This window comes from Delphinapterus leucas, chromosome 2 (assembly GCF_059928025.1).
Source record: "Delphinapterus leucas isolate spDelLeu-1000000601 "Yukka" chromosome 2, BTC_Dleu_Yukka2, whole genome shotgun sequence".
In the NCBI taxonomy this organism is placed as follows: Eukaryota; Metazoa; Chordata; class Mammalia; order Artiodactyla; family Monodontidae; genus Delphinapterus; species Delphinapterus leucas.
This window is the reverse complement of record NC_143130.1, coordinates 135,684,861-135,709,119: the sequence shown is the minus strand read 5'-3', so window position 1 is coordinate 135,709,119 and position 24,259 is coordinate 135,684,861. Positions and strand designations below refer to the sequence as shown.

Sequence of the window (24,259 nt, the reverse complement as noted above, 5' to 3'; positions counted from 1 at the left end):
TTTTGGGTGTTCTGACCTGCTGTGCACTGGGCTAGGCATGGGGATATGGCGAGAAAGCCAGTAGGATTCCCTCAGGGAGTTTACATCCTGCCATGAGATGAACATTCGTCATGCTAGAGACTAAGGCACAGGGCAGGGCTGCTGGGAGGGGAGGCTCCGTGACGGGGTGACATTGGAGCAGGAACCCAGTTGAGCCTGAGCTGCAGGTTCCCAGGAGTGCTCCAGGCAGAGGGCACAGGCACTGAGGTGGGAGCCTGGAGTGTGTGAGGAACAGCAAGGAGGGCTGGGGTAGAACAGGGTGGGGGAGGGGAGGGGGTGGAAAATGAGGTCCAAGGAGCCATGGGGGCCTGAGTGTAGGAGTCAGCAGTCTGGGGCAGGGATGCAAGAATTTCTTCTACATGAGATGAGAACTGTATATACTATACAGGCAGACCTTGGACATATTCCGGGTTTGGTTCCCAACCACCTCAATAAACCAGTTATCTCAATAAAGCAAGTCACACAAATGTTTTTTGTTTTCTGGTGTATATAAAAGTTATGTTCACACTACACTATAGTCTATTAAATATTCGATAGCATTATGTCTAAAAAAGACAATGTACATACCTTAATTAAAAAATACTTATTGGGGCTTCCCTGGTGGTACAGTGGTTAGGAATCTGCCTGCTAATGCAGGGGACACGGGTTCGAGCCCTGGTCCGGGAAGATCCCACATGCCGTGGAGCAACTAAGCCCGTGCGCCACAACTACTGAGCCTGCGCTCTAGAGCCCACGAGCCACAACTACTGAGCCCGCGCGCCTAGAGCCCGTGCTCCGCAGCAAGAGAAGCCACCGCAATAAGAAGCCCGCGCACCACAACGAACAGTAGCCCCCGCTCACCGCAACTAGAGAAAGCCTGCGTGCAGCAACAAAGACCCAACGCAGCCAAAAAATAAATAAATAAAATAGAAGTCTTTAAAAAAAAAAAAAAACTTTATTGCTAAATAATGCTAGTCATGACTGGAGCCTTTAATGAGTCATAATTTTTTTGCAATAGTAACATCAAAGATCACAGATCACCATAACAAATATAATAATAATGAAAAAGTTTGAAATATTGTGAGAATTACCAAAATGTGACATAGAGACATGAAGTAATAAGCAAATGCTGTTGGAAAAATGTCTCCAAAAGCCTTGTTCAACTCAGAGCTGCCACAAACCTTCAATTTGTTAAAAAGAAAAAAGAAAAAGGCAGTATGTGCGAAGTGCAATAAAGCGAGGTATGCCTGTAATGTATATAATCGTCTGTAATACATACATGACTTTATATAATAAAATTAGATCCTCCTATACATAGAGTTTTATATCCTGGGCATTATTTATTAGAAAAAGGAGTGAAAGTTGATTCTGGTAGACATCTATCTGTTTGCCCGATGCTCGCAGAGGCACAGAACAGGCTCAGATGCTTGGGGCTGGAGGTCAGGGGTTGGGGGGTCTTCTGTGGTGTGGTGGGTGGACCTGCCCTGCCACAGTGCTGCCCAATGCTTAGGCAGGAGACCTCTGCCCGGGACCCGGGAAGGGCCGTGACTACCAGAGCCCTGATTACTAATGAAGTATTTAATCTTCTGAGAGCCCAGAATAGCAAGGACATAATTTTAAAAGCCTGAAGTATGAGTACCAACCCGTTCCTGGGATCCTCTCTTACCAAGAAAAATTGCTTGATGATGTCAAGGAACACAAGCTCATGGAATGTGATCATTTCTACACCCGGACCGCCCATCAATCAGTTAGAAAGAGGAAATCTGAGGACGTAGCCTTGGACAGGCATGTTTCAGTTCTGGGCAGCAAAGCACCGACAGCCCGCCCCGTCGCTGGTGGGAACCTGCTTTGTTCGCGGGTTGGAAGCAGAGCCTGAACTGTGCCTCAGCCTAGTTGCTGCCAAATCGCATGGCACCCAGGGATTCGGAGGGAAGTGAAATGTTAAGTAGCCACCAGAACTGTCTCAAACCTGGCCAGGGCCACTATCCCACCTATTTCAGGGGAGAGAATCCCATTTTCCTTTTAAAGAGGCAGGCTTCAGAGAGTCTACCCTCTTCCTTCTAAACCTGGCGGAGAGGGCCGTGTGTGGTGAGACCAGCCTGCAGCCTGTGTCTGCCAGCCTGATGCGTGAGTCAGGACGCTCCTGGTCATTCCCAGTTTTCCCACTGCCCAGGCTGGACCAGCCCTTTCCCAGAGTCTGATGCTGTCACGTGACTGGTTCCTTGACTTTGGACCTGGTGATCTATCAGGGCGTGACACAGGGAGGCAAGCTAGCTGACCTATGCCAGAAGAGCCCCTGCTGCCTTTTCTGACCAAACTGTGCGCCAACTGGGCAACCCCTGCCTCGAGGTCCTCCAGTTTCTGCCAACCGCCCAGCCAGCACCTGGGTGTGGAAGGTCAGCCCTGACTGAGGAGGGGAAAGGAGAGGAGACAGAAGGGATGAGGCTTCCCCATGAAAGGGGGCTGGGCAGGCGGAGCTGGCAGGCCCCTCTGGGTGACCACGTGTACCCCTGCTGTGCCATCCCGCGTGGCAGCTACCACTGAGGGGAGCTAATGCACACTTGTGATACTCTGTCGACTGCCACTGAAACCTTGTCTGCTCTCGTCACGTGGCATGAAGGCTTCTGTAGTTACTCAGTGATGGGGAAGGAGATCTGGGTTATGCTAAGAGCCGAACTCCTTCAAACAGGGAGCATATACTTGTCCCAAGTTCAGATCTTATTCTACTGGGGACAACTACACCAACAAGGAAACCATAAACATAATGAATAATGTTGGACACTTTCTGAAAATATCACAATCAGGAATCATGCTTTGTTTGACTTCTGTTTTGACTTCAAAGCCACTGTCTCAAAGACAACACCTGGCTTGTGACCAGCTGGCAATACTCCTGCTTATGCCAGCCTCCGTGGGGTGGCACTATGACCATCCGGTTACATTCCTGACTCTTCAGAGTGAAGTCTGGAACTCAGCACTGAGGGCCCAAGTTGAGAAGGAAGCTAGCTCAATCCTGTACCCTCGACTGGCTGTGGGAATGAATTCTCCATGATGACAAAAACAGGGAATCAGCCCAAGTCTCTACTGATCCTTCATACCATGAATATACTCCTGTGTTATGAACACAAAAAGAAGCAAAGCTGCCCGTTAACTCCCATGCAGAGCCAAGGAGCTCACGTGAGAGCAGAAGTGGGAAGGCGGGTCCTTCCTGTACAGCAGTCCATTCAGGCAGGCACAGCTCAGGGCCGACAAGTGGGAAGGAGGCTACAATCTGACTATCCCAGCCTTCCTGGCCTGGCTTTCTTAGGTCTTGGAGGAAGACTGGTTCAGAGCCTCTCTAGGGGCATGTAACAGCCACAAGGGGCACATCATCTGGAAGCGAGAGCTTCGGCTGCCAGTGGCGGCCCCGGCACTTACGTAACTTCCCATGGCTCTATCCTTCTCTCTGTGTGAGAAGCACTGGGCTCCTCACCGTACAGATAGCACTCCTGCGTCTACTTAACCGTATTCTCCCTACGGGCCGGGCACTGTCAGACACTGGGGCTGTAAAAACAAATATGAGAGAACATTTGCCCTAAGATGCTTACGGTTACCGGGACCCATGCAGCGTGAGGATACTGCCAGGACAGGGAGCAGTGGCAACACAGAAGTGTATGTGTGTGAGTGTGTGTGCGTGTGCGAGTGTATGTGTGTGTGTGAGTGTGTGTGTGTGTGTGAGTGTGTGTGTGTGTCTCCTTTCTCCAGGCCAGGTTCCCAGGCTCAGAGAATGGTTCAACTTCATCATTTGGGAGTCAGTTGAAAAAAGACAGTAAATAAAAGCACATGGAAACATTTTCATTATTAAAGATAAATGCTGGAAAATCTGCCCTAGTGACCATTCTAATCTTTCCTTTTCCTTTTCTACCAAATACCTTGAGAAGTCTACACTGCCTGACCCCACAGCTTCGATATCCTTTCATGCTCGCCGGTTCTTGGGTTTCTGCTTCCCCTCCCATCTCTCTGAAACCCTACTCATCATGGCTACCAGTGAGCTACTGGTGGCCACTTCCAGGGGGCAGTGACAGTCCTCATGGGATGTGACCCCTCCATGGTCCCTCCTTCGCTCTCTGACCCTCAGGGGTCTGTCGCTGTTTGGTCCCTCCGTGTCCTCTGCTGCCCCCCACCCAGGGTCTCTTCTCGGCTCTCGTCACTCACCACACACTTCTGGGGGTACCAACCACCACTCACACACAAACGACCCACAGCTGAGCCTTTCAAAGCCTTGTGGACTCTAGACTTGTTCTCCTGGACACTGACTTGCTGTTTCTGCCTGGGTGTCCCACAGGCACCTCAGGCTGCATCCGCCAGACTCAACTCCATTTCTCCCACGCTATAGCTCCTCCTCTATTTTCAGTTCCCAAATCGCATGACACCCAAGCCCACACCTCCTGCCAATGCCCGGACTCCCGCTAACTGACTCTCTCATCCTTCTCCACCGTCACGGCCCCCGCCCTGGCTCAGGGGCCCACCACTGGCCACGGGCTCCCAGCGAGTCCTCCCGCCAGCACTGGCTCCCCTCTGCTTTCCATCCTCATCGCGGTGGAGTGGCCTGTTTCATCCCAGGAAGACGTCCCCACCAGCCTCAGCGATGACGTGGATCACGCTGGATTCTGAGAGCACCACTACACGTCTATCTGTGGTACCTCGTGTCCTGAGCTCCCCGAGGGTGGGAACCACCAGTTCCTCACGGTGAGCCTCCAGTGGACAGGGGAAATCTAGTCCAAGGCAGCTTAGTAAGTGTTCAGTAACTGAGTGGAAGCGCTCTGGACCTAGAGCTTATCTGCAGTGGCTGCTGGTTATGGACTCAGCCACGGGCGGGGTCCCGGCCATCTCCTTAGAAATCTCTGGGTTCTGTGTGACGTAAGAATGCCGTAGGAGGCAAGGGCATGATGACAGCGTTTCCAACAGCATCATCAGCTGAGGATGTCTGGGAATGTCAGAGACATGGCTGATTGGAGCCTGTCGCTGGGGGCCTATGTGGGAACGGGTTACCGACAACCCTCTCCCTGGCAGAGCGGGACAGGCGCGGCTCCCAGAGAAGAGGGAACAGAGCCAGGGGCTGAGTCCTCAGTGGATGCTGAGGAGAGCTGCACTCCCACCCCCAGGCCATCAGCTCCCAAAGGGACAAGCTCGCAGGTGTCTGGACTCGGGTGTTCTCAAGCAAGCCCAACGTGGCTGTCCACAGCTTCCCTCCTCAAAGAAGTCACACCGAGTAAACTCATCATGCTTTCTGCTTGGCCAGTAGCTGCTTTCAGACTCTGTATTACATCTGTCATCTTTTTTTTTTTTTTTTTGCGGTACGCAGGCCTCTCACTGTTGTGGCCTCTCCCACTGCGGAGCACAGGCTCCGGACGCGCAGCCTCAGCGGCCATGGCTCACGGGCCCAGCCACTCCGCGGCATGTGGGATCTTCTCGGACTGGGGCACGAACCCGTGTCCCCTGCATCGGCAGGCGGACGCTCAACCACTGCGCCACCAGGGAAGCCCTGTCATCTTTTTAACATTCCCAGTCCAGTGACCCAGGGAGAAGGTCTTTTTGTGGAGTCAACATTATTCTAGGTGTGAAATATAGGACACAGAAAGTGTCACCGACTTATGACAGGCTAGATAGAAAGTCAGTGGCACGTGAGGGCGGCCCGAGCCACCTTGCTGCCCTTGTGCTTCCACGTGCTGATTTGGTCCAACGTTGCATGGAGTGGAGCCAACAGCAACTCCATCTCTCTGTCCCCCAGGTGGGTGCATATCCTCAGTGACAAGAGGATATGAATGAGCTCTTGAAGGATGCTCCAGAAATAGTGCGGAAAACATCGCTCTTTTACCATAATGCTTAGCAATCTAATCCTTATGTAAAATGTTTTCTGTGCTTTTTAACAGATAAGGAGAAAACTGGCCTGTTGAATGTTCCCCCAAAAAGAACAGTTATATAAAAACGGCAGTAATCACTCTGTTAGGCAAACTGCCTGGTAAAGGAGTTGATATAAATTTAAGAACAACAAAAACAACTTCGAGTTCGCTTGGATAGGTTACTTGTCATTGGTGATTCACTTTAACTAAGAACAGGCCTTTCATCAAGGAGGTGCCTATGAGTAGCCTCTATCTATCCATCCAGAGGTTTAAAAACCCACCTTCCTTATAAAGATGTATATTCTGTAACTACATATTACTTTATATTTTATAAGATATGCATTAAGCATAATTTTATATGTTGTCACACATCTTTGTGAATAAGGTGAAAAAAAATTCCCATGACATTAAAATGTTTATGTGCTTACAAAACTTGCTTTAGCCTCACCTACCTCAATACTTTGCTCCCTTCCAAAGGCACCCTGGGATTACTGGAAGAGATTACAACCCAAGCTCTGAAGGCAGCAAATATCAGTACCTTCCCACCCACCACTCCCAGCTGCCTCCCAGTTGCTGCCTCCCGACAGCAATATACAAGGATCTCCACACTGCGGCTGAGGCAGCACTGACTCACAAGGCCTGCTCTCTTTTGGACCTTAGATAAACTCATAAAGTCACCAAGCCCTAAAAATGACATCCTTACTGTGGTGACATCCAGATACAATGATAGGAAGAGAACATGCTTAGGCAGCACACAAAAAGGGATGGTAGCAGCGAATAAACTGCTTTTAACAATGGAATAAACTCTTTTTCAGCACTGTGCACTTTTGAGATGGTTCCTATCAGAGTCACAGGGACCCATTCTGGTAAGTTAATGTCTGAAATTTTTCTCTGGAGAGCCTACCATGCCTGCCTGTCAAATGATTTTGATCCTCTCTGTTGAAGCCTGGGGCTTACTTGGTGTTTGCCACTCTGGGGGCAGCTTTTCTCAAAATAAGATCCTTCCCTGGGTGGACAGCAGGAAAGAAGCACATCTGTATGTTCGCTACACTCATGTGTCAAGATTGCAGCCTCTGATTGTGGGCTGAACACTCCTACATCTCTACAAATGTATAAAAGGCAGAAGGGAATATATATAAAACATTTCCACAGAGCTCTGGGATGGCCAGTTGTGGGATGCCTGGATGCAGGGAATAAGTCCATTTCAGCGGTTAAATTACATAGAAGCATGTATAACCAGGAAACTTCACTTCAAAATCATTTCATGTTTTTCTGACTTGGGTAAGGAAACAGCATGATACTCTCTACAAGATCTGCCAATGACACTTTCACCTGAGAATCTCCCTTGGCCCATTTTCCCACGATGAAGGTGGAAGTGGCCCATCACCGGGTAATAACTTACCCTTTCCAAAGACTTCAGGAGGTTTTGTCTCTCTTTGAGCTTCTGAATACTGATGACAATTTTGTGTCTTGCACCTTTGGTAACATTCTGTAATGAAGTAAAAGTTATATTTAAAAACATATTTTTAAGCATCAGCTTAGAGATTCTTGGAAACATTTAGTACTTTACTGTCTTCTTGGTTCCCATGTGTGTGCAGACTAGTAAATATTCATTTGTCTCTCTCTTCAACATCCATTGTCATCAACCTCTTCTTACTAAATATTGTAACTCCTCAATATCCATTGTCATCGACCTCTTCTTACTAAATACTTTAACTCCATCTGGCTACATATTTGCCTGTGTCTCTTGGCTGTGGCCTTTAGGAGAACGAGAAATAGCCAATTATCCCATCCAGCATGAAATTTCTTCATACTCTTAAAAGATGACTTTTAGGTCATACACTCACTCCTTGTGTCCAGGTTTTATCATTTCGGTCCCTTCCAGTTTTCCTGAAGGTTCCAACCCCATACAGAGATACGCATTGCTTTCTCAAAGCTTTCCTATCTTTACCCATCTCGAGGAGACATGAAATCCAGTGCAGTTCTCACCTGGTGTCAGACAACACAGGCTGGTTTTTGTCAGTTTGCAGCCCCTCTTGGTTCTCCATAAGGAAAACTAGAATAGAGAACTTAAACCTATATTTCAGTCATCACTTCAGATAGAGGATTAGGATTCACAGTTAGGATTATGGATTTTATCTGCTTAACTGTGCCTCAGTGGTGAGCCCAAGGATTCAGTTAAACATTTGTTGACTAGAGAGACTGCAAATTTCCAAATAGAAGGTTCTTTCTCAAATCAGCTCTCTAATATAAACTTCTGATGACTCTCGCAAATATTCATCAAATTTCTCTTAAAGATGGGAACACCAGAGGTATTGCCTTTACTGAGGAAAATTAAGACTCAAATCATGTCTAAACCCACTCTTTAAGATAAAGCACTGGGGGCATATTTCTGTTTAGCCTTGACTTTGGGTTCAAGTGAATTTTTACTCTGAAAAGTCTGTGCTGGCCTCTGGCTTTGCCCTCTGTGTCAATTATTTCTTGTTTTTTCTCAAGTCGAACAACTGATGACCGAGATTTTTTTCTCAACTCTGACCCAAACACAAGAATGCTCTTAGAAGAAGTTCTCATCAGTCCTGGGGATCTCAAGGAGTGATCGAGATAAAAAAGCAGTGGGAGAAGTGTTAGGAAGTTGAAATTAGGGCCTTTCATTCTCTGAGAATGTGCAGTGACTCTGGGCTTTGTCTTACAACTCAATACTGGTATTCAGCCAGGCCTGCAGAGGTTAACTGTGGATACTGAATACGCAGTGGGAAACCAGGATCTGCTGGGAGGTCCGCGTCCAGACCAGCCATGCCCCAAATGGTATAATCTCCTCTTCCTGCAGGGGAAGTACTATTAGCCCATTCAGACCATTAATTCTCTCAAATCACCGCTCAAAGGAAACTGAGGTCAATTTGAAACATGCAAATAGCATTTTAAACAAGGGAAACAAAGACATTGGTCAGATCTATTTGCCCTAGCACGGCATGGTAGGAAACATGCTTAGTTTCAGGGGCTCTGCTGACTGGCCTGGGCTTCGGTATCCACAGAGGGAAGGAGGAACTTTGTCCTTTTATGGCACACGGAGGGAACTGACATCTGAGACCTGGGGTAATCCCATGCTCGATGGCTGTCCTATGTTATTTAGGGTGGTTAGAAGAAAATATTTTGTACAACTTTCTCCATTCCAACTAAGATCAGTCTGAATGTGTTTTTGGACAAGTGTTGGGGAAGGTCTGAGACAGGAGCTGATGCTTCTACTTCCTAACTACTAGAAGTCAGGTGATTTATAACTGGACTGGACAATATACAACCAATCTGTCATCCTCCAAACCAGCCCTGGCTGGGCAGACAGAGGGAGGGGCCCAGGAAAACAAAAGCAGGGACACAGACTCTTTGAGGTCTTGGTCAATGTTACTTCTTCTGATTCCCCCCAGCAGCCCAGAAGTGTGCACCCAGGTTATTTCTTTTTCATAACACTCCTTCTCACCCTCATTTACTCTGTGGTTACCTGTTCGTCTTCCCATCTCCTACTGGACCCTGAAGGCAAGAACCCAGCCCTACTCACCATAGCATGCTGGCCAGCACCTGGCAGTTCCTAGAACAAGGCAAGCTACCAGGTGGGTACAGGTACGGGTTCAAACAAGGTCTGCCTTGGACTTGAACGTCAGATTCCACCCGGGGTACCTTCTCGGGGATAGCCAGCCAAGCACATACCTGAGCCTCCAGCTGGCACTCAGTGAGGGCCATCATCTCCTCGTAGGTCATCTGGGAGAAGAGCGCAGCATACTTGTGCAGGCGGAGGCTTTTTAACCAGGCTGGAACATCTGTGGTGCGAGATGCACAGGAGATGGGGAGAGAAATTCAGAGGGAAAGAGAAGAGATGACAAGAGATGTGGGAAGAGAGAAAGGAAAAGAAGGTGGTGGTCAGAGGGAAAAAAACGAAAGAAAAAAAAAACCTTTATGTTACTACTTGTATAATTTTGTCAGCAAATTACAGACTTTGAAGCCTTGATCTAGTTCTGATATTCCCACTGTTGGGCTCCCTTACTCTTTACACCAGGGGGTGGCTAACTCGGGGTCCGTGGGCTTCAGAGCATACAGCAATTCTCTAAAATTACATCCCAATCTGTGAATATATGGGTGCTTTTCTGGGCAGAGGGTCATCCACAGCTTCTATAAGATTCTCAAAGGGATTCATGGCCCCCAAAATGTCAGGGATTCACTGCTTTAGCCAGACGACTTCATTTTTGATTTCGAAAGACATGACTTAGAACGTCAACTACATATGATGAGTCTTCATCCTCAAGATAATTTGTTTCTAGGCTTAGTGCAGATCCCCATATGCTGTTTCTGCCACTTCCACAGTGATAGGAAAAAATCCAGGCAGCGGCACTTTCCCCATGGGTGGAGCTGCTGTCATTCTTAGCCTGATTTTTCTTCTGACTTCCTATACCCCAGTGGGAATAAGGGCATCCTGCACTCTAAAACTACCACATAGTGTGTGTGTGTGTGTGTGTGTGTGTGTGTGTGTGTGTGTGCGCGTGTGTGTGTGTGTCTGCCGACCATTTCCCCTAGCTAAGCCATGTATCTGGATGTGTCTTTGACCTTCTCCTCAAATGTCAACCACATATCAGGACTTGAAAGGTCCAAAGATTGCCCAGACTATGGGATAATGGGAATTCCAAAGCACATCTGAAATAATTCCTACATTTGGGATTCTAGATTTAGGAAAATTAAACAGTAACTGTATTGAAAATCCACAGGAGAATTATTACCTTGCTAAGTACAACCAAAACAAAGCACTTGCCCATGCTCTAAAGTCAGGGTTTTTGAGCTGATAGGATCTTTGAGAAGCCTCTAGAATCATCTTCCCCCACCCCAGCTCATTCTACAGATGGCAAAATTAAGTCATTAAATCTAGATCACAGGGCAAGTATGTGGTGAAATAGGGACTAGAGACAGGTTGCCAGATTCCCAGATTTTTCCTACATTGTATCAACTTTTTGTAGAATGAGGACCAAATAGCCCATCAGTGGGAGGGCTGAATAAACAGTGACTGTAAAGTCTTTGAAATGCTGAAGCATTGGATAAACGTTATTCATGCTTTCTATGAATTATCCATTACTAACCATGTTGATTGCAAGATACTATCTACCACTAAGTGCTTTATTCTGAGGTGCTGACAGAATCCACAAACACTACAAAATAAGCAGGAAACTTCTCATTTTTTAATGTTTAGAGTAGCTAACTGGGATTGATTAAAGAGGCCTGGCCTACTCTGATATCAGGCCCTGCCACCTGGGTGAACCCAACCTAGTTTCAGGGAATGTGGGTATGGGATGATCACCTGAAACTCAAAGATATAGCAGGGGAGAGTGGGCCTGGTGAGGTTACTTCTTGATTTGCAGTAATGTGAAGACCGAAGAGGAGGAATTTCTGGAGAAACAGAATTGGATAGCCAATGGCATTTTAAGAACAGACTCAGTCATCTCAGGTGAGAAGTCACTTGACTCTGTGCTTGCCGGCCCTTCATTCTACTGTGACAAGTGGAGAGTCCTTCTGGGACCATTGTTAACCACAAGAGACAGGGCTTCCCCAGCCACATACTACCAATCCTCACATCCTCCCCAACTCAGGTTGTGGTTGGATCAAGAGCTCAGGACATCTGCTTCCCTCTGGTGACATCCTGGAACTATTCGACCAGACTTGATTCTCCGTCATGCTTTTGTTGCTGTTAAAACAATGCTAATACTTCCACAGGGTGAGCAGCAAATAGATGTATCTCTGGCTTTTAGGCCACTGACATGTTACTGCTTTGTCACCAGGTTTCACGTTTGTTGTTTACATCTTTGAAAGGCCCCAAGTAGCTGCTCAGAAAACTCAGTGATAGTGATTCAGAGAAGTCTGGGTAACCCAATGCCATGCTTGGGTACAGTCTGTCATAAAAGAATATGGAGCAACTTCATGGGCTAACTTTTCACTGGGTGCCCCACAGCTTAATCATGCAAAATCCACTGATGATAAAACAAATAGAATCCCAAGCTACTAAATCATGATGCAAACTGGGTGCTTTATAGGCCAAGGTGACAATACGGTGTTTTAAGAGTCGGGGAGAGTGGGGTGCAAATCTTGGCTTGGCAAGTCTCAGTCCAATCAGTACTCATTCCTTTCTATAAAAGTATTTTGACAACTAGAATTTCCCTGGTTAGAGGGATGAAGAGCCTGCCTCACTCATTTAATCAAAATGTAGGTCGCTGGGAGTCGTTTCCCCAGAAAGGGTTCCTACACAGCTTCAGAACATGGTGAGTTAGGCCTTCCTGAAGAGTTATTTCTGGCTATGTTCTGGGGGAATGCAAGCTCTTCTTGGCCATACGTGCCTTGGGTAGGCAGGTTGAACCTGCTCCTAGAGGGTCAGTTCCTAGCTCAGTGCCATGTGCCACCTCCTCCTGCAACGGGAAGTGATGAACAGAGGAGAGGAAATCCCAGTTCTTAAGAATGTAGTTTACTAACCTTTCACCCCCTGGTTGGCGGTGAGGCACCTTCCTTTGCCAGGGATTAAAACAAAACTCCATTAAGAGGGAAACACACCAGAGAACTGAGTGCCTTGACCATTTCACTCCTCTGAAGCCAGGAACTCCAATGACTTGGAGGCTAGATTCTATAAGATGTTGGCCAGGGACAAACTCTCACTGAAAGCTCAGTTCCTTTCCCATGGTCCAGATACTACATGGTTGGATGCAAAGCTGAGAACCAGCTAACATAACCTCAGGCCTATGGTTGGAAGACACAGACCAACAGGGGTGTTTCCTGGAGTGGCTGATACGTGATTGAAAGCGTGCATGCCGCCTGGGCTCCTGCCTCTGGTTGGTGCACAGCCTTATAACTTCATCTGGGCTGTTTCTGACGGACATGCCAATGGAGGCCCCAGACTAGAAAGTTATTCTCTTATGCAGTGTAAGAAAGATAAAGATGAATTTACTACATGCTGGGACTGACTTCCTTGCCAAGTGTGGGAATCCTGATATTTGCTGACTCAACATTTGTTGAATGCCTATTATGGGGGCTAGGCATGTCCCTGCCATCAAGGAATTTTTAATACAAAAAAACAGGTAACTCACAAAAAAATGATAAAAGTTGCAGGACAAGTGCTAAGTCTACTCAAAGTTCTGCGGGGGGGTGGGGTGGGGTGGGGCGGGGGTGATGGGCATTTGGGTTTGCCTTGGGGAGTGGGATAGCGTCACAGTAGCATTTGTCTGGGAGTCACTGGGCAGATCATAATGAGGAAGCCGTCTCAGGAAGCAGGAGCAGTGCATAAGCAAAGCAGAGATGCAAGAGAGCATTCCAGGCCAAGCAAAGGCTTGGGTGAATTCTAGAGAAGAGCTTAGACGTAAGACGGGACAAATAGGCAAGGGTCAGATGACTGGGATTTCTAATACCGAACCAAGGAGAGTCAGCCTTGGCTTGGGTGATGAGAAACTGTTGAAATCTGAGCAGTAGAGGCACAATCAGATGAGTGCGTAAGAATGATGACGGCTGTCGATGTAAAGGCTGGGCTGGATGAAGTGGGAGTGGAGGCCAGGAGATGAATCCAAGCTCAGGAGGGCAGTGGCAGAGGAGAAGGAAAGTAGGTAAATCCACAGCACTTGAAGATCAAGGAAGTACAGGGAATAAGGGAGAGAAAGGAGCCTAAAATGGTTCCTCTGAGTAGGTTTGGTAGGAAAGTACAGGGGAGCATCAGATTTGGGGTGAGAGGAGAGAGATGGTGAACTCCACTTTAGGTCAGCTGGGTGTCATCACCTTTGAGCCATCCAGGTGGAGAAGTCAACTGGTCAAGACCTCTGAAGAGGGGGCTGAGCTGGAGAAACACTTTCCTTGTCAGTAGCACATGGTAGTTGTTTTAGCCACGGAAGTGGGTGAGATTACTCAGGGAAGAGGGGAGAGCCAAGGTGGAGCCCTGGGAGCACCAGGCTTTTAGGGGAAGGTGAGGGAAGAGAAGCCCATGAAGGAAACTGACAAGGGCAAAGGGTAGGAAGTTTCTGGGAGAAAGCAGCACCATCCATGTGTGGACAGTGGGCTCCCATGCCACAGTGTCCATCCTTATGAAGCTCCTCTACATCTTGCTGCAGTCCACGGTGGTTTATCTTCTCATGGGCGTTTTTGATAATAGTGCTTCACCCATGTTTTATACGCTGGTACGTCTACCTGTTGGTCTTTACCAATGGGTCAAGTTTCCAATTACGCTTTCTATTTACCTCTTAGAGTTCGGATAAATCAGCCACCGAGAGGCTTTGTGGTGCATATTACAGCTCACACGGAAGCTGGGCTCCAGTTAGAACTTGGGCTGCTTTGCTCAAATGCCTGCTGCTGGAACGGCTGCAAATATCATTCAGGTCAACAGGCCATGCAGCACCTGCCCCCCAAACAAGGAGGCCCCACACGAGAGAAAGATGGAACCAATACTGCAGAAGAGCTCAATATGGGGAACGATGTAACGGGTAGGGAGTAAGGCATCCCTGGAAGACAGAACCACGAACAGCCGCCTTTTCCACAAGAGGCTTCACTGTGGTGGTCCTGGTACCTGCAAATGGAAAAGCAACTCCCATTCGCCACGGAGAGCCAGGCTAATCTCAAACAACTCCCTCTCTCTCTCCAAGACACGACTGCATCCTTGGTCTTGGAGGGAGAAGAGCCAACGTAGGAACAAGAAGGGACTAACTCTTCAGGGTTGAAGCAAGAAGGAAAACATGTCTTTCGAAAATGAAGAACTCTAGCAGCACCATTAAGATAACTGAAGCCTATTTTTGGCCAGAGCGGAATGAACAGCCCCATTCTGTACCAGCCTCTGAGCAAAAGAAAGAAGGCGCCTTGGTCTCGGGTCCCTGTGGGGCTGGAGCAGGCTCCGCCATCCTGGGACGTGTCCATGGTGGCCTCCGGCTTCCACGCTTGTGGGGAACATGTGTGGGTCTTGGAAGGCACAGAGATGGTCGAGTTTGGGTAAAATACCCTCTCCGAAGTGTTTGATACAAACAGAAGGACTAAATTTCTCCCAGTTTCCATCGGCTATGACACCCGTAAGTGCTGTTCTACTCTTAGCCTGCTTTGCGTCAACAGCAGCTGGGCTCCACATTGACAGCTGTCCTTAAAGCACTTTAGCTGAAGACACACACTTTGTAAGAAATAGCAGCTGTAAGTCTCAGGACCTTTAGAATTTGGGGGAATCCTGGGGATTTACTTTTCAAAGATATCAGGGCCTCTCAGCCTATCTGAAAAGAGGGAGCACAAGTCTGAGCCCATTAGGACCTATCCACACAGGTCGTATGTTGGCATTTGGGAATAAAGAAAGTGAAGTAAGTTTACTAAATCCTGGCCTTTAAGTTAGATGAATTCGAGACAGCATCTAGAAAGTCAGCATTCAGAAAATAGGAACTTGTTCCCATGACAGCCATGCTGAAAAGTGTCCCAGCCACACAAGGGGCTGTGTCACTCCCTTTCCATCATTCACACCCTTACGACCCTCAGAAATGCTGTATTCACAACCTTTCTTACAAAGGTTTCTGATGGGTTCCTTTGTCTTACAAAAATAACACTTTTCAATATTTTTTTTTCCTCATCTCATTCTAAGACAGGCAGAAGTTCAAAGGTCTACAACTCAAAACCCCAAACAAGCTATTTCAGAATAGGCAATATATTTCCTTTGCTATGGAGGAAAAAAGTTTACGTAAGTTTCATCTAAGAAAGATTCTTTAGAAAAGAAAACCTGAGCCTATTTTCATGGTTCCCTCCGCTCTTAATTGCTATGTTTCTATCAAGGTTACTGGACCCAAAGGTTTCTTTTTTACCTTTATCATGTCTATATGAAAACAATGTAAGTTTAAATTACCCCTATATTTTTACACTAACATAGTGCCATACCTCATAAGTATACCAGCCAATGTTAATTCATAATGGTGAGGCCGAAGCTCATCTCAAGAGAAACAGACCCCAACCCCCATCTCTACCTCTCTCACACCGACAACTGCAATGAGAAAATCATGGAGCTTCTCAGTCTTAGGAGACTAAATCTATGGGCCTTACTAGCCAGAAGTCTAGTAAATTCCCCACAGGAACTTCACCACAGGGAGGCAGAATGCTAGGGAGGCTGAGCCAGGGGAGAGCATGGTGCGCTGTGGGCCTGGCTGGCGCACCTCCACTGGAATCTTCTACAGGTGCCCGCACTCAGCCTGCCGCACGCTGTCCTCCCAGTCTGTTTCTTTTCCGATTTACTCTTTGCTGTCGATGACATCATGGGCTACCCAGATGTCCCAGGCAAAAAGCTGGGCATCGTCCTAAATTCCTCGTGCTCCATCCCTGTCTACATTCAATCAGTGCAATTCAATTCAGAGCTCTCTCAGGTCTATCTTATGAAGACGCCACGAACACACTACCTTGTCTCCTTTGTTCGTCTTGGTCCAAATTCATTTTCCTCCTCAGGTACTGAAACATCCCCCACCGCCCAGCTGGCCTCCAAATCCAGAATCCCCTGCCCCTTTCCTACTTTGGTATGTCTCCCACTCTTCCGTTCAGGTCCTATTTCTGATATGTAAATCTAAGCAGGTCATTCTGCTGCTAAATTCCTTCCATGTCAGGATAAAAGCTCCAGTCTTTTGCAATGCCTAGCATCTGGCTCGTCCCTCTCCAGACACTGCTCCCATGTGCCCCTAACACACAAGCCATCGGGTGATGCACTTGGTCAAGCTGTCTCATAACCATGCTTTCACGAATAACATTCCCTCTGCATAGAATGCCCTTCCCTCACCTTATATATTTGGCTAATCTGTAATCCTGCTCCGAGCTGAAGCTCCAGGCCTCTCCCCCTCCAGGAACTTTCCTTGACTTCCCTCCACTTTGAATTAGGGCCCTCCTTGCTGCCTGCCTCGACCCAGGGCAAGTCTCTGAGACAAGGTATTTTCACAGATGTGCACATGCATCAGGTCTCTGTTTGTGGCTCGCATGATAGCGAGTCCCTTGAGGCAGGGACCATCTCCTTCACCTCTGTCTCCCCAGTAACCAGTCCAAAGCCTCTCTCAGCAAGCACTCAAGAAAGGCAGCTGACTTGCTGAGGACAAAAATGAAACCTGTTAGTCAGTCTTGCTTCCCTCGTCTCTGTTCCCATAGACCAGCCATATCACTCACGAACAGCCCTTGCCTTCGGATAAGTCTTTAGGTGTTGGGTTTACACAAAATTTCTGAAGACGTGATGCTAATAGGAGGGGCACATGTACTTCTCCCACCAATGAAATTCTGTTCTCTATTTTCTTTTCCTTTCAGGAATTTATGGGAATGTCATTTTTTTCCCGCTCTTGGCCACCTGGAGGCTTTGTATGAGCGAAGGGGTAAGAGAGCACATTCTACTCATGTGATATGGAGGGGAGAAGAATGGAACGGAGTGTCAACTTAGAATCGAGAATCTTTCCCCTGGGATAAGTCACGGCGAAGCTTTTGCAAGGAAGAAGGACCACTGATTTTAGAAACCACCATCAGCCTAGGCAATCCGAACGTGTATAACCAGTAGCCTCCCCAGGGCATGTTGAAGGGGAGCTTCCATGTCACCATTCAGTGTCCCACTTCTGTTCACTAATTTCTAGTTGAGTAGCCGATCCCATGCTTCCCTGAGCCTGAGATATTAGTTTGAGATCCCTGCTGCCAGGGACATCCACTCAGTGCCTCAGAGCTGACTTAAACCTTCAGGATGTGTGTTTACTATAAAAGGAAAACACAGCGAAGCAGGCAGATGACGTTAATCCTCTGAGAGCAGGAGCTGGTCTACTTGGGAGGGAACTTAGTGACAATCCCTGGCAGGGAACGCTGACACCAAGACGAAAAGAGGGAGAGATGGATGTTTTTGAAAAAATAAGAAGGGCAAGAATGCTGGGCTGTGAGCTTTAGTTCCCACTCTGGACCCAAGAGGCACATTCCTAAGGGACGATGTGTAGCCAAACCTGGCTCATCTGTCTGGATGAAAAGGAAGCCTCGGATGAACACAGCGTTTCGGCAAAGTACGCACAGCTGCTGTCAAGAAGGATGAATTCACACTAAATTAAGCTCAATTACGGGAATTTTTATTCTTTTCCCAAGGTGTGGGGTGAGGGCTGACATGCATCCCCTGGAGATTTGGAACTCCTCCAAATTCTTGTTCCTACAGATTCCTTGCTGTTCTCGTAAACTGGGTGTCTAAAAAGTAGGAAAATAGCAATTAGATGATGGCATCCTGAAGTGGACCAGAAACTAGCTTTAAAAGGCTGACACTCCTGCCAAAGGGCCAGGTCACAGAAAGGAAGAGACATGGATCCAAGAGGAAGAGCTAGCTCTCTTTAAAAGCACTTCATTTGATTTCAGATTTCATTTCTCAGAAAAATACAAATTAATTTGGAAATTTAAACCGGTGCCTGCTCTTGGACAGGGGAATCGTATGACACACTCTTAGGACAGGCTTGTTAAGGGTTGCTTCTGCGCTCTCCTGGGAGGCCATCCTGAGCAGGGCTTGATGGTGGGAGTCCTCAGGGGTGGCCTTCAAGGGAAGCTGTTGCCAGGTGCAGCAGGGGAGGGGCATTCGTGTGGCATAAACACTGGCCCCGACACTCTGGAATGATGCTGTTTTCAGGTGTGGATGTTCCTACGGCTTGACCTACCAGCTGAACTGCAAATATACTTTTCCCACACATAGAACCCTCATCGTCTATTATGTTCCTTCCTTCAAATAGGTTTTGCCATTTCATTCACTAAGGACTGTATACGTTGGGAGAAGGACCATTCAATAGGTCAGCAGAAGGTGGATATACACAGAAGAGGGTCCTCTGTTTAGTCCTGCCACCAAAGAGCCTGTTTTCTGATCACATGCCTTGGGCCTATACAGAAAATCTTGGCTATCAGATCTTATCTGCATCATTTTCCGATCGAAGAAGCTCTGAGGGGACAATTCTCACCGATTCTAAAAGAAGGAATCAAAGAAGAGGGTATATGGGATGTTCCTTGAACTTTGGAATATTTCGGCTTTTATTCTAAAACAGGGATAGGACATTTATTCCATTTTTCTCTCATTCATTTCTCTTTAAAAGCCTGCTCTCATTACTCATTTCTCACCTCGAAAGGCCAGCATGCAATGAACAAACATTTACCTGCTTTGGGAGAATGTCTAAGGTATACAGAGGGCTTCACAACCAAAAACCAAGAAAGAAAACCAAGAAAAGAAAAGGAAAAGAGAAAGAAAAGATAACGAAGCTCCTATAAACAGAGAGCAGACCCAGCATTCCTCTGGGCGAGGCCTGTGTCCTGGAGAACAACAGGCTTCCTGCAAGACCCTCCAAGCCCTTCAACGTAAAGGCCAGGCCTCCTTCCCACAGTTACCAATTAGAACCGCACGTAGCTTTCTTGGAAACCATCTGTCCAGACACTCCACTTGTCCAGATGCTCCACTTCACTCGGCAAGAAGCTAGTCCTGAGTAACCATGGCTTCCACCCGTCTTGGGCCAAGCATGGCTGAGCCTCCCCTGCTACTCATCCCCCGGGGCTCAGCTGCTTGAACACAGAACCATGTAGCATAAACTCAAAAATGGGTTTTGGTAGGTCTCCAAAATTATGACACATTTCCCCGAGAACTGTGAAAGAGAAAGAAAAGAGGACACACATCCCCACCGTGCCAAAAGGAGCCATTGTTTTTGCTGCCTGTTAAACACCTTTAATGACCCATTTGGATCACCAGAGAGAGGAAAACATCAAGATGTGTCCCACCCGCTCTGGGCACTCAGTAGAGTATCCACCACAGATTGCGGTGGGATGGGAGGATGCTGGCCTGAGCAGCTGGGAGGGAGGAATGCTCCAGGAAAGTGTCTTTGTGTCAGATTCATGTCCCCTGGTGGGCAAGCTCCATTTTTCAGCCTGGCGCTCGCTTACAACCAGCACCTGGGCAATGGCGGGCATCTCCCTGTGCCACGCTTCTGTGGTGGGGAGGAAACTCAGTACACAGCCTCCTATGTCAACACTAGTTCTTCTCAAGGGTACGATCAGAAACAGCACAACCTCAGGACTATGCATGCCAGCAACGAGGGCACCCTCAGAGCCTCCCCTCAGCATCGTAGTCCCAGGAGCACGACTAGCTCTTGTTTATCCATCTAAAATTGTTATTAATGTGTCTCTGATGAGCATCTTTCCCTAAGGGCTTCCCAGCCCTTGAACAACTTGCATCTAAAAATACAGAATGTGCGTATCCTCTCTGAACCTACCATGGGCAATTTGGAAATCTCTATCTCCCGATGAGTATCTTTAGAATAGGAGAGATTTACAGGGCAGTGTAGGAACATTTATTTATGCTGCACAAAAGGCTGTTATCACCTGTATGCAAATCTGCTATCAGGCTTAAAACACTGTCAGAGAGTCTCAGTGGTAGTTTTTTCATGTCCCTTAAACAGATGCAGAGAAAAAGGGTTTGCAAGCTTCTTTGGATATCAAAGGAAAAGGGAGAGAGGAAAGAAAGCAACATTACGATTGTACACTAAGAGAGATTTGAAAAAAGATCCTGCGGTTTGTTTTGCTAAATTATTGACGGTTCCCTGGCCAAAGCAGTGAGGTAGAAGGCTGGAGCAGCTCAGCGTCTTTACAAACAGGGCAGACCAGGAACGTACGTGCAAACAGTAGATGCTATCACCGCCAGCTGTGACACATTTAATTGTCTGCAAGTCACTGCATTCAAAAAAAAAAGAGGGTGTTGACCTCTCTTGCTCTTCCCAGGTTTTGGCAAGAAGCCCTGGAAGGGGAATCCGAGCCCTTTCCTCCACGGTCAACTCCATCAGCCTGGGGAGGGGCGGGCCCCTTCCTCCTCACTGCCTATCTGTCTTCTCACCCTCCTGATTCCAAATAAAGGGATGGACTCTGTTGCCAGTGGTAGTCACTCACCTTTCATACCACTACCTTCTTCTTGGAATGTGTTACGAGCAGTGGTCTGATCTTCTAAGTGTTCACTCCCACCACTTCCTGAAGAGGCTACACTGCTTTGTGGTGACAGGGGGGCATGATCGGATGGGAGGCACTGGGGTCCTCTAGCTCGTAAGTCCTCATGAGACATCCATCCATGTCCTAGAGGCTGGTTTGGCACATTCATGGGTGGGGTAAGGGACACAGATCGTTTCAAAGGGCTGTGGTGTGCCTGGCCTGAGAGAACTGGAAAAAAAAAATAAAATGAAATAGGTTATTCCCCCCCCTTTAGCCTGGGCCGCAGAAGAACCCACAGTACCTCTTCACCCTGAGAGATGGCGCTGTCTTATTACTGCATCAGTGGGCATGGGGTGGCCCTTCCCTTCGGGGTGATTAAAAAGGATGCTGCCTGTACCTCTGGGTGGGTTGGGCTTCTCCAGGGAGGCTACATCTATAGTGCCCAGACCTGTGCTTTTGTGGGTTGGGATCTGGGTTTAGTTCCAACTCTAGAAATCAGGATTTGGAGTAGTGGGCTACTACTACATAAATCAGGTGAGGCTTGACAGTCTGGCTAAGTGGCCATCTGCCAAGACTGAAAAGAACATGTCCTGGATAATTTTTTTTTTTGCAGGGGAGGAAACACACAAAACCCGACATTACCCATGTCGTTAAGGGTGGACTTCTGGAAGGGCAGGCAGGCCGGTCATCATCGTTGGGGGATCTTTGCTGGGCTGAGCTAGACGAAGTGGACTAGTCCTTCCAACCAGGAATCGGGGGAACCATCACCTCTGAAGGGGTTGCAGGCTCAGCGAGGGGCCCAACACTACCAGGGGTACGGGACACAGCAGCTGTGCGTGAAAGGGCCGATTCTTTCTCTTGGCTTCACAGGTTAATCGCCAAACTTTATATTGAAAACACTTCCAGGTAACAAGGCGTTCATTCAGAAGCCAGTGGGGTGCTCTCAGTAAGCTGGGAATGGTTTCTACCAGCGTGCTCAGCCCTTCCGTGCAGTGGGCAACATCTGTGTAGCCCCCAGTTTTAATTTCTTTTCCAGAAAACCAGGAAAAAGCAACAACTCACATATAACTAGCCAAATTAAATTGAGGTCATTCAAGGGAGGGATTTAACCAAAATCAACGCCGAGGGAGCCGACGTTACCCTTGGTTGGTTTTTCTGGGCGTGTAAAGTGACAACCTTACAAAATAAGTCTATTCATAACTTTCTCTCTGCGCTGGCTACTGACAGGTCCAGTTTATTTTGACTGCTGCAGTGTTAACATGGAATTGAGCCACATGCATTTTTAAACATTTTTCAGGGAAGCCATTAAGTTCCATCTCAGGCTCTATCCCCTCCGATGAGGTATTTACTCTCCCAAGTCCGGACTAGCAATGCTTTGCTGGCGTTCATCTTTGTGCGTTTTTTAGTCAGCAGACCTGACATCCCAAAGTAAGAAGTTCTGCTTTCTGTTAAACCGCATTCTGGTGCGGCAGCACCCACATAGAGACCTGAACAGCAGGCTCCCTTGCCGCCCACTTAAAAAGATAAAGACCAGAGCCAAAAGTCTGAGTGTTTGCAAAAAGTGTGTTTGGGGCAGTAGAGGTGAGGGCAGGCTGCTCCTGGTCAGCTGGCATTAACCAGGCCCTGAGAGCCATGGGGCTCACACCTCTGCTGTCAGTGTTTCCATTTGGCTTCATGTGGCCAGAAGGGCAGTCTTGTGTGTGCAAGAGGGACAATCAGAAGGGCTAGAAACTTCCTTATTGACAAAAAAGGGAGGGAAAAAGGGAGCTGCCGAGTTTAGTATCTGTAACCTGAGAAATATTTCTAATTTGGGTCGATTCTATCAAAGGCAAGGAATTATCATCTAATTTCAAAATATGCAAAGGGAACACTGTTAAAAATTTTTTTGGATCCTAACAGGCTGAAACAGCTTGCATTTCCACTAAATAGACTATGGAAGAAACTATTTTAAAAGGCTCCCTGGAAAATGCATTGCTACCTGGTTGGATCCGAATTAGCAAGAGAAAAAGAAAAAGAAAAAAGAAAAAGCAGAAAAAGAAAAAGGAAGCAGCAGCAAAAATGAAGAGAGAAGCCAGTAGGAAGAAAAGCCAGACATCCAGAAAATTCATTTCATGCCTGTCTAAGTATTTATACAAAATTGGGCAGACTTGTTCAGGGCTGCCCCAAGTGCTGGGACTTTCCAGCTTAGATGTCTTTGCTTCCTGGTACCTCTGCAACCATTTCAGAATATCTGGTAGATGATCTGAACGGTGCCAGCCAGGTGTGCCCAGAGTGGAAACGGGGGCTCCTCTTCACAGCCAGGATTAGAGTGAGCCCGAAACCATAAAAACAGGCCTTGCCAAAGAGAGACACACAGCTCAGAGCTGCTGGAACCCTTAGCATTCCACCTGGTTAGAGGCTATAACTGAGTCCATAACCATGAGTGGTAACACTGCTAAGAGAGTCCCCATTTTTGGATGTGGAGAACAATACCACACACAGGTAGCAGTTGAATTCTGTTATTAGATGAAGCCAATTTGCTTCTTTCCACCGAAAGTTTTCTTAAAATCCATGCTACCTCCCCACTGATGGGTGTCCTTGGGGAGGCTGTCAGTGTCCAAGGAATCTACTAAATGTTTACCTAACTTCCCAGGACTTATAGGGATTTGTTCATAGAAACCTACATCCATTTCTTCATATATCCCTGAGCTTGACCGAAGCTACAGGGATTATGGCACAAACTTGGTTGGTCTCTGTCTCCAATAAAAATCAATTATACCTGAGGTACCAGGACCTTTTCCCAGGGACTTTCTACCTAAGGCCCCACCCTGTCTGTATCATAGAGATTCCCACAGCTGGCACCAAACTCAGAAACGTCCCCTTAGGAGCGAACCTGCCATAGCAACCAAGCACAATGCCTCTCGTTAAGCTTCTGGTTTGGTTTGCAGAGAGGGCCGTGAATTGAGAGCCAGCGGGGGCCCACACTTACATGAAAGCCAAGTTGTGCGGGGCAAACACCTCATTTCTCCAAAGGGAACTGAGGCCTGGAGGCAATACAGGCTCACCTTCCTGTGGGAAGGAGACTGGAGCAGGTGACAGGTCACCTGCCAACAAGGCCACTTTGGCGTGAAGACAAATCTTCAGGTAGAGGTAATGGTGACCGCGGAGCCGAATTTGGTATTACTTCAGGTGCTGGAGTACTTTGTTTGGCATAAAATAGCAGAGGAAAGAATAAACGCCATGGACAGAAAGAGTGTGAGAAAACAGGCCACACAGCGGTGGAATGAATGAGGTGGCCCGGGGCAAAGGGTGGATGGCTGTCCCATGGCTCCTTTTTCTTTTCAACCAAAAGAACTCATCTGAAGTGGTGGTAAATAGAGGAAGAATGGGTATTCAGGCAAAAATAAATAAATAAAATTCCTTTCCCTAAGAGT

The 24,259-nt window shown here is 47.5% G+C and overlaps 1 protein-coding gene across 5 annotated transcripts in view; it reads right to left on the bottom strand.

Annotated features, from left to right (window-relative positions):
- Positions 1-24,259, bottom strand: part of SAMD4A (sterile alpha motif domain containing 4A) — a 236,184-nt gene that overhangs the window by 33,121 nt on the left and 178,804 nt on the right. For 3 of the 5 annotated variants that reach the window (XM_089907725.1, XM_089907723.1, XM_022570521.2), the window contains exons 4-6: positions 20,811-21,074; positions 9,597-9,706; positions 7,300-7,386 (exon numbers count right to left, since the gene is read on the bottom strand). In XM_089907725.1, coding sequence (XP_089763851.1) covers positions 7,300-7,386; positions 9,597-9,706; positions 20,811-21,074 — 461 coding nt within the window. The remainder of the gene's footprint in view (positions 1-7,299; positions 7,387-9,596; positions 9,707-20,810; positions 21,075-24,259) is intronic. The other 2 variants (XM_089907724.1, XM_022570524.2) reach the window with 1 other exon arrangement.